Source organism: Coregonus lavaretus, assembly GCF_964263955.1.
Source record: "Coregonus lavaretus genome assembly, contig: HAP1_SCAFFOLD_6719, whole genome shotgun sequence".
Taxonomy (NCBI): domain Eukaryota; kingdom Metazoa; phylum Chordata; class Actinopteri; order Salmoniformes; family Salmonidae; genus Coregonus; species Coregonus lavaretus.
Window position 1 is genome coordinate 14,925 of NW_028158467.1, and position 14,756 is coordinate 29,680.

General features: G+C 42.5%; 1 protein-coding gene across 1 annotated transcript; it reads right to left on the bottom strand.

The window, feature by feature from the left end:
- Positions 1 to 6,040: 6,040 nt before the first annotated feature.
- On the bottom strand, positions 6,041 to 7,959 carry LOC311124000 (uncharacterized protein). Its single transcript, XM_084198223.1, has 2 exons — positions 7,634 to 7,959; positions 6,041 to 7,419 (listed from the first exon to the last, which is right to left on the bottom strand). The coding sequence occupies exons 1-2, from the start codon at positions 7,674 to 7,676 to the stop codon at positions 6,326 to 6,328; spliced, it is 1,137 nt and encodes a 378-aa protein (XP_084054349.1). The 5' UTR covers positions 7,677 to 7,959; the 3' UTR covers positions 6,041 to 6,325.
- Positions 7,960 to 14,756: the final 6,797 nt, after the last annotated feature.

The following is a 14,756-nucleotide window of genomic DNA, read 5'->3' on the forward strand; positions in this document are numbered from 1 at the left end:
AGGCGATAGAAAAACTAATGGCAGAAGTTAGTACACCTTTCTCACATACGGATTCAGCAAAAAGACACCCACCTTATGAGAAGGAAGTAGAGCTTAGGGATGTTTATCCTCAGCTTCCAGTGATCATCCAGCAGGGTGATTATTGCATCAGAGATGAAGATGAACGAATAATAGATAGAGGACAAGCAGAAACGACCAGAAAGATGAATCCAAAACTCCAGAAGGAAGAAAAACCGAGATGTCTGGAAACTAAGAGAAGAATGAGGTTCGGAAAGATGAGGATGAAGATACAGAAGGAGAAAACCTGCTGAGAAAATAATCCCAAGAATTGGAGGAGAAGAAGAATACATTGAGGCCAAGCAGCTGAAGAAAAGTAAGAAGATGATAGAAGATGATATTTCGAGGACAGAACTTAGAATATAAGCTTTTGAAGAATCCTGATATGTCAACAGCAAGAAAGAACAGGACGAAGAAACTCTCAGAAAACTCAATCATACAACTGGTGGAGAAGAGAAGCTTTGGTTATGAAGAATCAGAGTGAACCAAATCAACAATCACTGTTACAGCTTCAACTGAACAATATCAAATGCAATTGTACCAGCCAAGGGGGGTACCAGGTGTTTCATATCCACAGCCAGTTTCTGGACAGACACAGAATTGGAGAGGAAGAGGACGAGAAGGCTTAGAAGGAGGAGGAAGATTTCAGCTACACTTCCAGCAACTTTCAGAAGACTGTTATAATTATGGACAGGTTGGTCACTTTACCTGTGAGTGCAACAAGTCAGGAGGAAACAACAGAGAACATTTTTAAGGAAGATACAGGGGCCAGTCAAGATCACCTGTTCTCCAGGTGAACCCTAAGGATTCCAGTGCCTAGAAGATACGAAGGGGGGTGTCAGCTGATAGCACCGATTAGAGAAGAAGAGAAAATATCTAACAATTGAAGTAAAAACAGAGGACTATGAGAAGAATGGTGAATAGTGGAAAAACGTATCTGTGTTCAGCATAAAGAGGTTAAACATCTCACTATGTAAAATTAACTAATTAGGATAGGGATTTGAGGTAGTAAAACAGCTAAGTACTCTTAAGGAACCAATTGAGCTATGCTATAAAAATCAAAGAGAAATTAAAATAGACAATACTAATATTAGAACATATACCTATTGCATTGTTGGGAAGAGATGCATGGTGTAAATTGAATTGTACAATAAGATGTACACTAAACGGCTGTCTGGTAGAAGATGTTAAAAAGTAGGGTTTTTGGGAATCATATTTGCTTAAAAAGATCATATCATAGGAAGGATGATAATCTATTAGACTGCCTATTAGACAATCTGTCTGGAAAATAAAGTTAAAAGGGGTGACTGTTATTCTGGGTTACATTCTTACACCAAGGGATTTCAGGCTAGGCTAAAAGGTGTTTAGTCGTTTGCCAAGTCTGTGTGTAAAGAAGTCAGAAGCAGGTGGGGACTTTCCCAATCACATATTCTAAAATTTGGTGGTAAAGGGATTTTGTGAATAAATCAGTGGGAAAAGGTTTTTAAAGGTTAGGAGAAAAGATTAGATTAAAATAAGTTAGGAGAACTAGGTTGAAGGAACTCTAAGACAGTAAGCTAAGTTTCAAAGTTAGTAGTAAGAGAGAGAGAACAGTGGTGAAGGACATTTTAGAGTTTAGTGGGAAGATATGGTAGGAGTTTAGATCTGTTAGGAGCAGATGCATTGAGAAAGTATGTGTTGCTGAATAATAAGAGAAGATTGAGGGTGATTGAGTATCTATATTTACAGTTCCAGCAGGGAGATCAAGGTAATTGTAGGGGTATTTTTATAATCAAAAGTTTGAAAGTCAGGGATTAGAGGTAGGACTGAGAGTTGGAAAAAGTGACACTAGTGGTGATAGATGGAAGTACAAGTAAAGAGTTCAAAGCTTTGGGGAAAATGGATGAAGTAACTAAGGACATTAACACTTCAGTCTATTAAAACAACAGTGAGAAGCAATTTAACTCTTTCAACATTGATAGTTATTAAAGCCATAAATATATCGCATTTGATTATAAGGGAGCCAATGGCTCCAGCACCAATTTTAGAGGAAAAAGACTTATTAGGGTTAGGATGGGGACGTTCCTCCCACATGGAGAGATAATTATGGAGAAGACGTATTGTTATCAGGACCAGATGTAGAAGCGGTGGCCCCTAGTGAAAGAAAGTATATTTTAATTCGTAAAGTGACGCCTATAATGGAAGATTTGAAATCTGTTGAAGCTTCCACAGTCACCAAAGGAGTTCAGCAGGAGTAGATTACAGTAGTCACTCCAACAGTAGATAATACACAGAGGATATCGGGAACTTTCGCACTAGAAGTAGTTAAGAGTGTTAATACATCAACTAAATCAACTACTTTAATGGTAACTTTGGAAGGGATTAATGATACGATGGCAATAGCAAATGTAGGAAGTATGACACCGACAACAACTTTTCTGAAATTAAAGGGGGTAGCAAGAAGGACTCAGGGGTTTATGGTACGAATTGGAGAGTGCTGTCAATGATAGTACGAATAGGGTTAAAATAGGAGAGCAGATAGTGGTAGAGACAATATAGATTCATCTGAAATAGTGAAGGATACTATCATGTAGGTACAGGATGAGGTCTTTGATTTTAATGACAGACAAGGAGAGGTATCTGATCAGTACCGCTCGTTAGGGAAGAGAGAAACTAAATGGATGGGTTTGATTCTTCTGTTGTGAAAAATTAAAGATAGCAGGTAGGAATCTTTGGTTCCAGTAACTCATTCTGTAATATCAGTGAGGAATCTTGAGGGTCCATGTCTGTTGAGAATTCCAGTCAAACATGTTAGAGACGGTCGCTCGACCTCTATCAAGTGTGTGTCAGTATTATGCTTTGTCATGACTGTTGTATCAGCAACAACAGTCAGTAACAGATAAAATAATGTCGTTGTCAAAACATTTGTTTAAGCCTAGGGTTAGGTGGTATTGGGTTAAGTGAATTAACTTGTGTGCATTTGTTAGATGGGAAGAAAAATCAGGTAACAGCGAGCCCTGAAACATTGGAGGTGTAACCATTGAGGGCTAAAAGTTGTGTTTGTTCTAATAAAACATATGATGTAAGGGGTATGTTTATGGGAATATCAGATTGTGATGACTATATGATAACTTTGGGTATGCATGACCTTAAGTGTAGTAATGAGAAATATAATGTAACTTTTTATGTTCCAGTTAGTAAGAAGAGCAGGACTTTGATGGTTAAAAGATTAGCTTTTGCCTGTCAATGTAACTATTGGGAATTTTAGAGATATTTGGTGGGTTTGTGGTGATAAAGCATATATATTCTTACCCTATTGATCGACAGGATGTTGTTACATGTCAACGTTGAAGCTTCCATATGAGGTTTTTACCATTAAAAGAGGGGTAGCACCGGACACAGATCAATCTGAAGCTAGGTTTGAAATTGGATGAAAAGAGACATGGAGACATGTCATAGTCTTCAAGCCTATCATTGAAGGATACATCTAAGGGAGAAGGGGGGACTTTTTCCATGGTATGGTGTAACATTTGGGAAGATCATATTGATAATATTAGTTATACTTTGAGTCCAGATAGTTCAGATATTATCACTAGGGTTATATATGCATTGAAGAATATAAGGGATGCATTTGGTAGATCTGAAGGAGCGGTAGTCAGCGAAGACTTGGTTGCAAGATCAGGTAGGCCCAGTAGGGGCAGTGATGGTTCAGATTTTAGTTGCAGCTTTGATAACACTGTGTGTGATGTTTGTAATTTGTTACTGACCTTTGAGAAAGCTATGATATTGAGATAGGTTGGAGTAGTGATGCCTGGAGACAACACTCAGATGCCGGTGTTGACTGTTCCTGATCTGGATGAAGATGGACAAGTGGAACTGAATGGATAAATATCATTTTTGATGTTTTGATCATTTAAAAAAAAAATGTTCTTTCAATATTAGGGTGATATTAGTATGATTTTATGAATCAAAGGGGGGAAATGGTTAATGTGATTCATACATCATTTATATATCATTTTTATATTCTTAGTTGATATTGATGTTTCATTTGAAAGTGTTTGTTTTGCAAAAGATACTGTTTGGTCTTTCCTTTTCTTCCAGAAGCATTTGGGGGAACATGTGGAGATTGAAATACTCAAACAAGGACAATATGAAGGGACAATATGAAAGGACAATGACTGGAGGAGATGAAACAAGAAAGGTGTGGAGAGATTCCGATTCCATCATCAACAATCCATATGAAGTCGAGACTACGGGGAGATGAAGTGTAGTGGACTACATTCCAGTGTCTGCAATGAAATATAGACATGTGTAATACATAATTTGTGTCATACTCTTACGTATTAATTTTTGTAGAATGATATTTGATGTTATTGGATACATGTGGGGATCTTAGATGTTTTTGTTTATTTCGTGAATGCTTAGGGACAGGGAGTCTAGGCAGGGAGAGGTCCACTGTAGGGTCCAATGGGTTGACCAGCCTTAGAGTGGATATTTTTTGGATAGGATTTTGTTTGAAGGGGCTTACATGTGTATTTAATTGCATCATAGTTTCAAATGCATTTACATTGTTTATGAGTTTATCTGGAGTACCGAGGTGGTTGCCTGGGGCAGAGGGACCGTGAGAGAATTTTACTGTCTTGATTGATGGATGGATTTGGAACGAAGGTTGCCAGACAGTTTTTCGCTCTTACACTCCATAAAGATTTGTTCATATTTCATAGTAATGTATTCACACTTCATAAACAGTTATTCATATTTCATAGAAAGGTATTTACACTCTAGAGAAGAATGTTTTTGGTTTAATGTTAAAGATAAATTGTCACTTGTCATAATCCTATTCTGTTTGTTTTCGAGACTGTTTAGTCTCGAAGGGGGGAAATGTCGTGTATTAGGATTATGCCTTTGTTAAATGTTTTTAAGTGGAACTGAAAGAACGTTGATTTTAGTATCAAGAGGGAATGTTTTAGTGTAACGCCACATACAACAGACAGGAAGTGTGTTGTAGACAGGGGATTGGACAGTAGAGGGAGCCACCCACATCTTGGGGAGTTTATATATACTGGGGGAAAAACGAAGAAGAGTCAGGAGCATTCAGATTATTTTGGGACGGTGCTCCTCCAGACACCGCGGGTCTGTAACTTATGCTGTAACCTCGTGATTTTAATAAAAGCCTCTAAACACGGTGCAGCCTAAGCGGACTCCTTGATTGACAGCAATAATTGCCAGCATTCACCCGATACGACACTAATCAGTAGTTTCTACTGCGAGCTAGCTATTGTGAGCGGACTAGCTCTGTTTAGGTTGTCATATCATTTCGGACATTTAACCCTGTATTTGTAAAGGATAATGTCCCCCAGTTAGTTGTATATATGCCCTGTAATTTGTATAGGTGTGTGGTACATCATTATATGGGTATTACGTTTTATTTCATTGTTTAGTGGTATTCAAGTTCATTGTGCAGGTGCTACGCTTTATAGTACACTTGCGATGGCACCCCTTTGATCTCAAACGAGTGCAGTCACAGTCACGTTGTATTGCGCTGTCTGGCCCCGTACAGCATTAAGTCATCCTAGTCATGTTGTAGCCATGCATATTGTTTAGAAGAGATGTGAATTGGAGATTGTATTCTGTCATTCGCTATTGTATCTTTCTCTCTCCACACACTTTGGTTGAAGCAAGTTGCCAGACCACTAAGTGCCTCAGCCCATCCCTGCTTCATACACTGCGGTGCTGTTCTGCGCCTGTGCATCTTCAGCGTTATTAAACCACCTCAACTGGAAAACCGGGAGAAAAAAATATGCTTGTATGCCTAATTTAACCGGGCTCTCTAGAAAGAGCTCCCGTAGTGACTGTGCAGCAGCCCGGTCATTAGTCTTCCTCAATAGGAGATAAAAAACTATTGTGTCTACATGGATGATGCTTCCTGTAACTAATCTTACTTCTGGTAAAACTTGCTGCATTTTTTGTTGTTCTCTGAAGAATAAGGAATGCCAAAGTTCATAGGAGCTTTGTATTTAATCTTACTAAAAGCAAAATAACGTAGTATGTATTAATATATGCGTTCAATTTGAATTAAATTGAATTAAAACATGAACTCTTATTATAACATTGCTAAAATATTCTACATTATTTAATTGACAATATGAGCCCATGAAATAAGACACTAATAAGCGAAGTTCATCGCACATACATCACAGCTGTACAGCTTCTCTCCTGTGTGACTCCTACTATTGTGTCTTGCCAGAGAGCATGACTGAGTGAAGTTAATCCCACATAGATCACAGCTTTAGGGCATCTCTCCAGAGTGAATGCGTCTGTGCTTAGTCAGGTTTGTTGACTGAGTGAAGCTCTTCCCACACTGGTCACAGCTGTATGGTTTCTCTCCAGTGTGTACTCTTCTGTGTATTTTCAAATCACCTGGATGAGCGTATCTCTTCCCACATTGATCACAGCTGTAAGGCTTCTCACCTGTGTGTCTGCGCATGTGTACATTCAGGGTGCTTTGTCGAGAAAAGCTCATTCCACAGACAAAGCAGCCAAAAGGTTTCTCTCCTGTGTGTGTACGCATGTGTTCATTCAGGGCTGTGGTATCTTTGCAGCTCCTCCCGCATTGATCACAGCTGTAAGGTTTCTCTCCAGTGTGTACACGCTTGTGAATAGTCAGGGCTCCCAAACGAGCAAAGCTCTCCCCACACAGACCGCACCTGTAAGGTTTCTCTCCAGTGTGTACACGCTGGTGTTTAGTCAGGGATCCCGAACAAGCAAAGCTCTTCCCACACAGACCACACCTGTAAGGTTTCTCTCCTGTGTGTATACGCTTGTGTTTAGTTAGGGATCCCAAACAAGCAAAGATCTTCCCACACAGACCACACCTGTAAGGGTTCTCTCCTGTGTGTGATCGCTCGTGCTCTTTCAACTTTGCTGGTGTATAGAAGCTCTTCCCACAGTCTGAGCAGAGGTAGGGCTTCTCTCCTGTGTGTGTTAGCTTGTGTGCAGCCAAGCAGTTAGGCCGAGTGAAGCCCTTTCCACATATATCACAACTATGAGGCTTCTCTCCAGTGTGTGTTAGCTTGTGTTCAGTCAGGTAATCAGTTCGAGCAAAACTCTTCCCACACTGGTCACAGCGGTAGGGTTTCTCTCCAGTGTGTGTTCGCTTATGTATAGTCAGTTGTCCTGATGTACAGAAACTCTTCCCACATTGATTACAGCCATATGGTTTCTCTCCTGTGTGTATTCTCTGGTGTCTCTTTAGGTCTCCTAAATGAGGGAAACTTTTCTCACACACGTCACAGCTATAAGGGCGCTGGATCACTTTCAACCCTGGAGCCTTCCCAGATGATAAGCCCCTCCCACTGAGCGAGCGACCGTTAGGGCTGTCCCCTGTGAAACAAAAGACATGAAGTTAAGGTTCCTCATATGTACCAAAGTATTTAACAATAAACTAGTGTTGATGTATCTTCCCTATTCAACACAGATGAACTGCTATACAACACTGAATAGAAACGTTTTGCAAATATGGATCAATTAATAAATATTGATCAATCAATGAACTGTTACAGGAGCAGATTGCAGTCTAATCCGCCATTCTTCTTACTTGCTTCATCATCATCATCATCATCAGACTGGCTGGGCCTCATGGGTGCCACAGTAGATTCTTCCTGTATTTTTCCTGTCTCGTTTCTCTCTCCTCCTGTCTCGTTTCTCTCTCCTCCGGTCTCGGTTCGCTCTCCTCCGGTCTCGGTTCGCTCTCCTCCAGTCTCGGTTCGCTCTCCTCCGGTCTCGGTTCGCTCTCCTCCGGTCTCGGTTCGCTCTCCTCCGGTCTCGGTTCGCTCTCCTCCGGTCTCGGTTCGCTCTCCTCCGGTCTCTTTTCTCTCTCCTCCTGTCTCGGTTCGCTCTCCTCCTGTCTCGGTTCGCTCTCCTCCTGTCTCGGTTCGCTCTCCTCCGGTCTCGTTTCTCTCTCCTCCTGTCTCATTTCTCTCTCCTCCTGTCTCGTTTCTCTCTCCTCCTGTCTCGGTTCGCTCTCCTCCTGTCTCGGTTCGCTCTCCTCTGGTCTCGGTTCTCTCTCCTCCTGTTTCGTTTCTCTCTCCACCTGTCTCGGTTCTCTCTCCACCTGTCTCTGTTCTCTCTCCACCTGTCTCTGTTCTCTCTCCACCTGGCTCGATACTCTCTCCGCCTGTGTGGGTTTTCTGATGACTCTTCAGGTTTCCTGACTGAGCGAATCGCTTCCCACATAGATCACAGCTATACGGTTTCTCTCCAGTGTGTGTTCTCTTGTGTACAGTCAGCAGTCCTGACTGAGTGAATCTCTTCCCACACTGGTCACAGCTGTAGGGTTTCTCTCTGGTGTGAATGCGTCTGTGTTTAGTCAGGTCTGTTGACCGAGTGAAGCTCTTCGCACACTGGTCACAGCTGTAAGGTTTCTCTCCAGTGTGCGCACGTATGTGTTTTGTCAATTCACCTGCATGAGTGTATCTCTTCCCACATTGATCACAGATGTAAGGCTTCTCTCCTGTGTGTGTACGCATGTGTACATTCATGTTGCTTTGTCGAGAAAAACTCATTCCACAGACGTAGCAGCTAAAAGGTTTCTCTCCTGTGTGTGTACGCATGTGTTCATTCAGGGCTGTGGTATCTTTGCAACTCCTCCCACATTGATCACAGCTGTAAGGTTTCTCTCCAGTGTGTACACGCTTGTGAATAGTCAGGGCTCCTGAACGAGCAAAGCTTTTCCCACACAGACCACACCTGTAAGGTTTCACTCCAGTGTGTACTCTTTGGTGTCTTTGTAGGTTTACTGACTGAGTGAAAGTCTTCTTACACACATCACAGCTATAAGGTCGCTGGATCCCTTTCAACCCTGGAGTCTTCCCAGATGATAAACCCTTCCCACTGAGTGAGCGACCGTTAGGGCTGTCCCCTGTGAAACAAAGACATTAAGTTAAGGTTCCTCATATGTACCAAAGTATTTAACAATAAACTAGTGTTGAAGTATCTTCCCTATTCAACACAGATGAACTGCTATACAACACGGAATAGAAATGTTTTGCAAATATGGATCATATGGTTACAGGAGCAGATTGTAGTTTAATCCAGGTGTTCCCAACCTTTTTTTTGCTTCCTGACCAATACAGCTGTCTTTTGAGTCGCAACCAACCACAAGGGTTGAGCGGGTGAAAAAACACACAGACAAAAGAATACGTTTTAAAAGATACATCCTGCCATGGAGCTGAAAGAACATGTTGCAGTTTAAGACCATTTCCTACAACCCTACACATTTGACATGGCTAATACTGTACTCCTATGCTCCAGCATTATAACAAAATCAAAGGGCCGGATTGGCTAGCAGCTTTTTTTTTTTCTCTCTAAATTCTCAAAGATTATAACCTATTATTGAAAAGTATATAGGTCCATTATCTTTTCTATATAATTTCTATTTGGTTTTAGTCACTTACGTTCACACTGACAGCATTTTTCCATCCCGAAAATCTATTTCTAAAATTGCAAGGTCATCCCGTGACCCACATAGACCCCTTCCATGACCCACAAGTAATCAACCATTCTTCTTACCCGCTTCGTCATCATCAGACTGTCTGGGACTCATGGGTGCCACACTAGATTCTTCCTGTATCTTTCTGATGTCCTCTTTCAGTTGGAGTAACCAAGACATTCCCTGCTCTTCCGATTTCACCGAATCTGCATTTTCCCACATTTCCTCCATGATTTTACGTCGTAACGAGCGATGGTTCTTTCCTTTAACCTGGGAGCCATCTATTCCACAGCGTTCACACAGGTATCGTAAATTATCCTCGGTTAGACGGTGTAAACTCTGTTCGATTTCAGCGAACAACGTTTCCTTCTCTCCACTCATGATGTCCTGCTGGTGGGAACAATGACAAAGCAATCAATGGCAAGACAGCAGGAAGTACATACACTTTAGATGACCTGTAGTAGAAGACAGCAGGAAGTCCATACACTTTAGATGACCTGTAGTAGAAGAATGATACATCACACAGTATTGATAGTGTAATAATATGATTATTTACAGCATTTATTTAGCAGTGTTCTCTTTTCATCACCTAATGCAACTACTTGAGTAGACAAGGGTTAGGCTACAAGGGTTATGCTACAAAGGGTTAGGCTACAAGGGTTATGCTACAAGGGTTATGCTACAAGGGTTAGGCTACAAGGGTTAGGCTACAAGGGTTATGTTACAAGGATTAGGCTACAAGGGTTATGCTACAAGGTTTAGGCTACAAAGGGTTAGGCTGCAAGGGGTAGGCTAATCCTAGTTTAGCCACAAGAGGCTGCCACTCGCCTGTGTGTGAGATTGATGTTTGGTTAAAATTTGGAGTGTCCTCGCGCAATGACAGTTTTGAAGTCTCTCGCTTAATGGATTTACATTCTTCATTTCAAGGTAAGTTTATTTCCAAGCAAACTATAAGAGAGAGCAATATTTCCGTAGTCTGTATGTAACCCACAATCTGAGATATTCAATCTTCCATAATCTAAATGATACCAAATGTTGAATTGTTAAAGCAGCATGTGTTTACAGTCATAACATACAAACACAGCACACAGACACACAGCAAGATCGAAGTGAGCTTGATATGTTTTGTTGTTTAATTTAATTTAAAATGATTATAAATAAGTGTTAAATAACTACATGGTCTTGGTCTATCCCCACATTAATTTATCTTTATCATTTTTTAAGTAGTTCTATTACAGTGAACTTTGATGACCCCTAAGTAAAAAACTAAAATTTAAAAAATTTAAAAAACTAAAAATGTCTGGTAGAATTTGTTTGTGACGTGTGCCACTAGTAGATCAACAATCCACTGTTATTAACATTGCAAAACATAACATTACCATATTATGCCAGCTCCAAGATGGGGGAAATAATTGTTTTGTCCTATTATAGTGAACTTTGAGGGATTCTAATTCAAACTTAACACAGTAAAAACGGTTGGTAAACACTTTGTGACATGTGTGCCACTAATACATCATTAATCCATTGTCATTAAAATTGCAAAACATAACATGCCCATATTATGCCAGCTACTACATTGGAAAAACACTAGTTTACAGTGAAAATACAAATTTGACACAGTAAAAATGGATGGTAGTGCCAGTGGGCTAGCTAGCTAAAGTTAGCCAGTAGTGCCTCTTCATAGCCAGCTCTCTAACCTACCTGTAGCTAGCTACATATCATAGCCAATTAGCTAGCTACTAATATCTCCCAGTGTCCCCTCCACTGCGCTTTATAGTCTCCTCCCGCGAACTCCTCGCACACACTGGCTGTTCTTCTTCTGTGGGGTTTCACAATGGCTGTTGTTGCCGGGGCAGCCAAAAAACAAGCTACATCGAGACAGCTATTTACCAAGAGAGTTTATCTATATTTTTCATAGCTGTCTATTTACCACCACAAACCAATGCTGGCATTAAGATTGCACTCAATGAGCTGTATAAGGCCATAACTAAACAGGAAAACGCTCATCCAGAGGCAGCGCTCCTAGTGGCCGGGGACTTTAATGCAGGGAAACTTAAATCCGTTCTACCTCATTTCTACCAGCACCATGCACCATGTTAAATGTGCAACCAGAGGAAAAAAACTCTAGACCACCTTTACTCCACACACAGAGACGCATACAAAGCTCTCCCTCGCCCTCCATTTGACAAATCTGACCATAACTCTATCCTCCTGATTCCTGCTTATAAGCAAAAACTAAAGCAGGAAGCACCAGTGACTCGGTTAATAAAAAAGTGGTCAGATGACGCAGATGCTAAGCTACAGGACTGTTTTGCTAGCACAGACTGGAACATGTTCCGGGATTCTTCAGATAGCATTGAGAAGTACACCACATCAGTCACTGGCTTCATCAATAAGTGCATCGATGACGTCATCCCCACAGTGACCGCACGCACATACCCCAACCAGAAGCCATGGATTACAGGAAACATCCGCACTGAGCTAAAGGGTAGAGCTGCCGCTTTCAAGGAGCGGGACTCTAACCCGGACACTTATAAGAAATCCCGCTATGCCCTCCGACGAACCATCAAACAGGCAAAGAGTCAATACAGGACTAAGATTGAATCGTATTACACTGGCTCTGACGCTCGTCGGATGTGGTAGGGCTTGAAAACTATTACAGACTACAAAGGGAAGCACAGCCGCAAGCTGCCCAGTGACACGAGCCTACCAGACGAGCTAAACCATTTCTATGCTCGCTTCGAGGCAAGCAACACTGAAGCATGCATGAGAGCACCAGCTGTTCCGGATGACTATGTGATCACGCTCTCCGTAGCCGATGTGAGTAAGACTTAAGCAGGTCAACATTCACAAGGCCGCAGGGACAGACGGATTACCAGGACGTGTACTCCGAGCATGTGCTGACCAACTGGCAAGTGTCTTCACCGACATTTTCAACCTGTCCCTGACTGAGTCTGTAATACCAACATGTTTCAAGCAGACCACCATAGTCCCGTGCCCAAGGACACTAAGATAACTTGCCTAAATGACTACCGACCCGTAGCACTGACGTCTGTAGCCATGAAGTGCTTTGAAAGGCTGGTCATGGCTCACATCAACACCATTATCCCAGAAACCCTAGACCCACTCCAATTTGCATACCGCCCCAACAGATCCACAGATTATGCAATCTCTATTGCACTCCACACTGCCCTTTCCCACCTGGACAAGAGGAACACCTACGTGAGAATGCTATTCATTGACTACAGCTCAGCGTTCAACACCCTAATGCCCCCAAAGCTCATCACTAAGCTAAGGATCCTGGGACTAAACACCTCCCTCTGCAACTGGATCCTGGACTTCCTGACGGGCCGCGCCCAGATGGTAAGGGTAAGCAACAACACATCTGCCACGCTGATCCTCAACACGGGGGCCCCTCAGGGGTGCGTGCTCAGTCCCCTCCTGTACTCCCTGTTCACCCATGACTGCATGGCCAGGCACGACTCCAACGCCATCATTAATTTTGCCGACGACACAACAGTGGTAGGCCTGATCACCGACAACGATGAGACAGCCTATAGGGAGGAGGTCAGAGACCTGGCCGTGTGGTCCCAGGATAACAACCTCTCCCTCAACGTGACCAAGACAAAAGAGATGATTGTGGACTACAGGAAAAAAAAGAGGACTGAGCACGCCCCCATTCTTATCGACGGGGCTGTTGTGGAACAGGTTGAGAGCTTCAAGTTCCTTGGTGTCCACATCACCAACTAACTATCATGGTCCAAACACACCAAGACAGTCGTGAAGAGGGCACGACAAAGCCTATTCCCCCTCAGGAGACTGAAAAGATTTGGCATGGGTCCTCAGAAAGTTCTACAGCTGCACCATCGAGAGCATCCTGACTGGTTGCATCACTGCCTGGTATGGCAACTGCTCAGCCTCCGACCGCAAGGCACTACAGAGGGTAGTGCGTACGGCCCAGTACACAAGCTTCCTGCCATCCAGGACCTCTATACCAGGCGGTGTCAGAGGAAGGCCCTCAAAATTGTCAAAGACTCCAGCCACCCTAGTCATAGACTGTTCTCTCTGCTACCGCACGGCAAGCGGTACCGGAGCGTCAAGTCTAGGTCCAAAAGGCTTCTCAACAGCTTCTACCCCCAAGCCATAAGACTCCTGAACAGCTAATCATGGCTACCCGGACTATTTGTACTGCCCCCCCCCCCCACCCCGGTGCCCCCACACATTGACTCTGCACCGGTACCCCCCCTGTATATAGCCTCCCTACTGTTATTTTATTTTACTTCTGCTCTTTTTTTCTCAACACTTTTTTGTTGTTGTTGTTTAATTTTACTTTTTTTATAAAAAAATAAATGCATTGTTGGTTAAGGGCTGTAAGTAAGCATTTCACGGTAATGTTTACACCTGTTGTATTCGGCGCAAGTGGCATATAAAAATTGATTTGACTTGACAGCTACGACCGGAAGTGACTGTTGCCAGCAAGCACTTCTTCTTCGATGAGGTTTAACGGCGGTTGGCATCCAATAAATGTTGCATTACCGCCCCCTACTGGACTGGAGTATAACTCCCTTATACTTTGCTCAAAAAATTGCATTAAAAAAACCTACCATCTAACACTCAATAAAAAAACACCACCCTACTCTATTTGTATCTATTTATATCTATTTAGTCCTACTTCAGGCCAACAGCCTGAAAGGACGGGACACCACCACTTAACACTCCCTGTAACTCTTCTGACGTCAAGTCTCGCACACCCAAATACCTCTCTGCAGCTGCCACCACAACCTCAATCTTCTGCGACTTACGTTCCATCCCTGCAGTACAGTTGATATCCATTGTTATAAATGCTAAAAATCCAATCTTACTGAAACATATAACTTGTTGGCCTATCCCTCTGTACTGGTACATCTCTACTACTCTCACCACTCCCCCCCCCCTTGACCCATCTTCCTCTACTTTCTTCACTGCCTCAGCATATGACAACTTCTGCACTACTCTAACCCTGGAAACCTCAACCTGCCTCTCTTGTACCGGACATTTCTGATCCCCAGCCCCTTACAATTAACATATACCACTACTTTCCCCAATGCAACACATTCCTTTGTCTCATGCCCTTCTGCACACTTCTCACACCTAGGAACCTCCCTCCTACACACTGCTGCCACATGCCCATAAGCTTGACACCTGTAACAACGTAATGTATTTGGCACAAAAGCTCGTACAGGATAACTTA

Coding starts and splice junctions, on each gene's coding strand:
- LOC311124000 (XM_084198223.1), bottom strand. CDS start 7,676: ATGAGGCCCAGCCAGTCTGATGATGATGATGATGATGAAGCAA. Junction 7,420..7,633: donor TGATGATGATGATGAAGCAA/GTAAGAAGAATG, acceptor TTTGTTTCACAG/GGGACAGCCCTAACGGTCGC.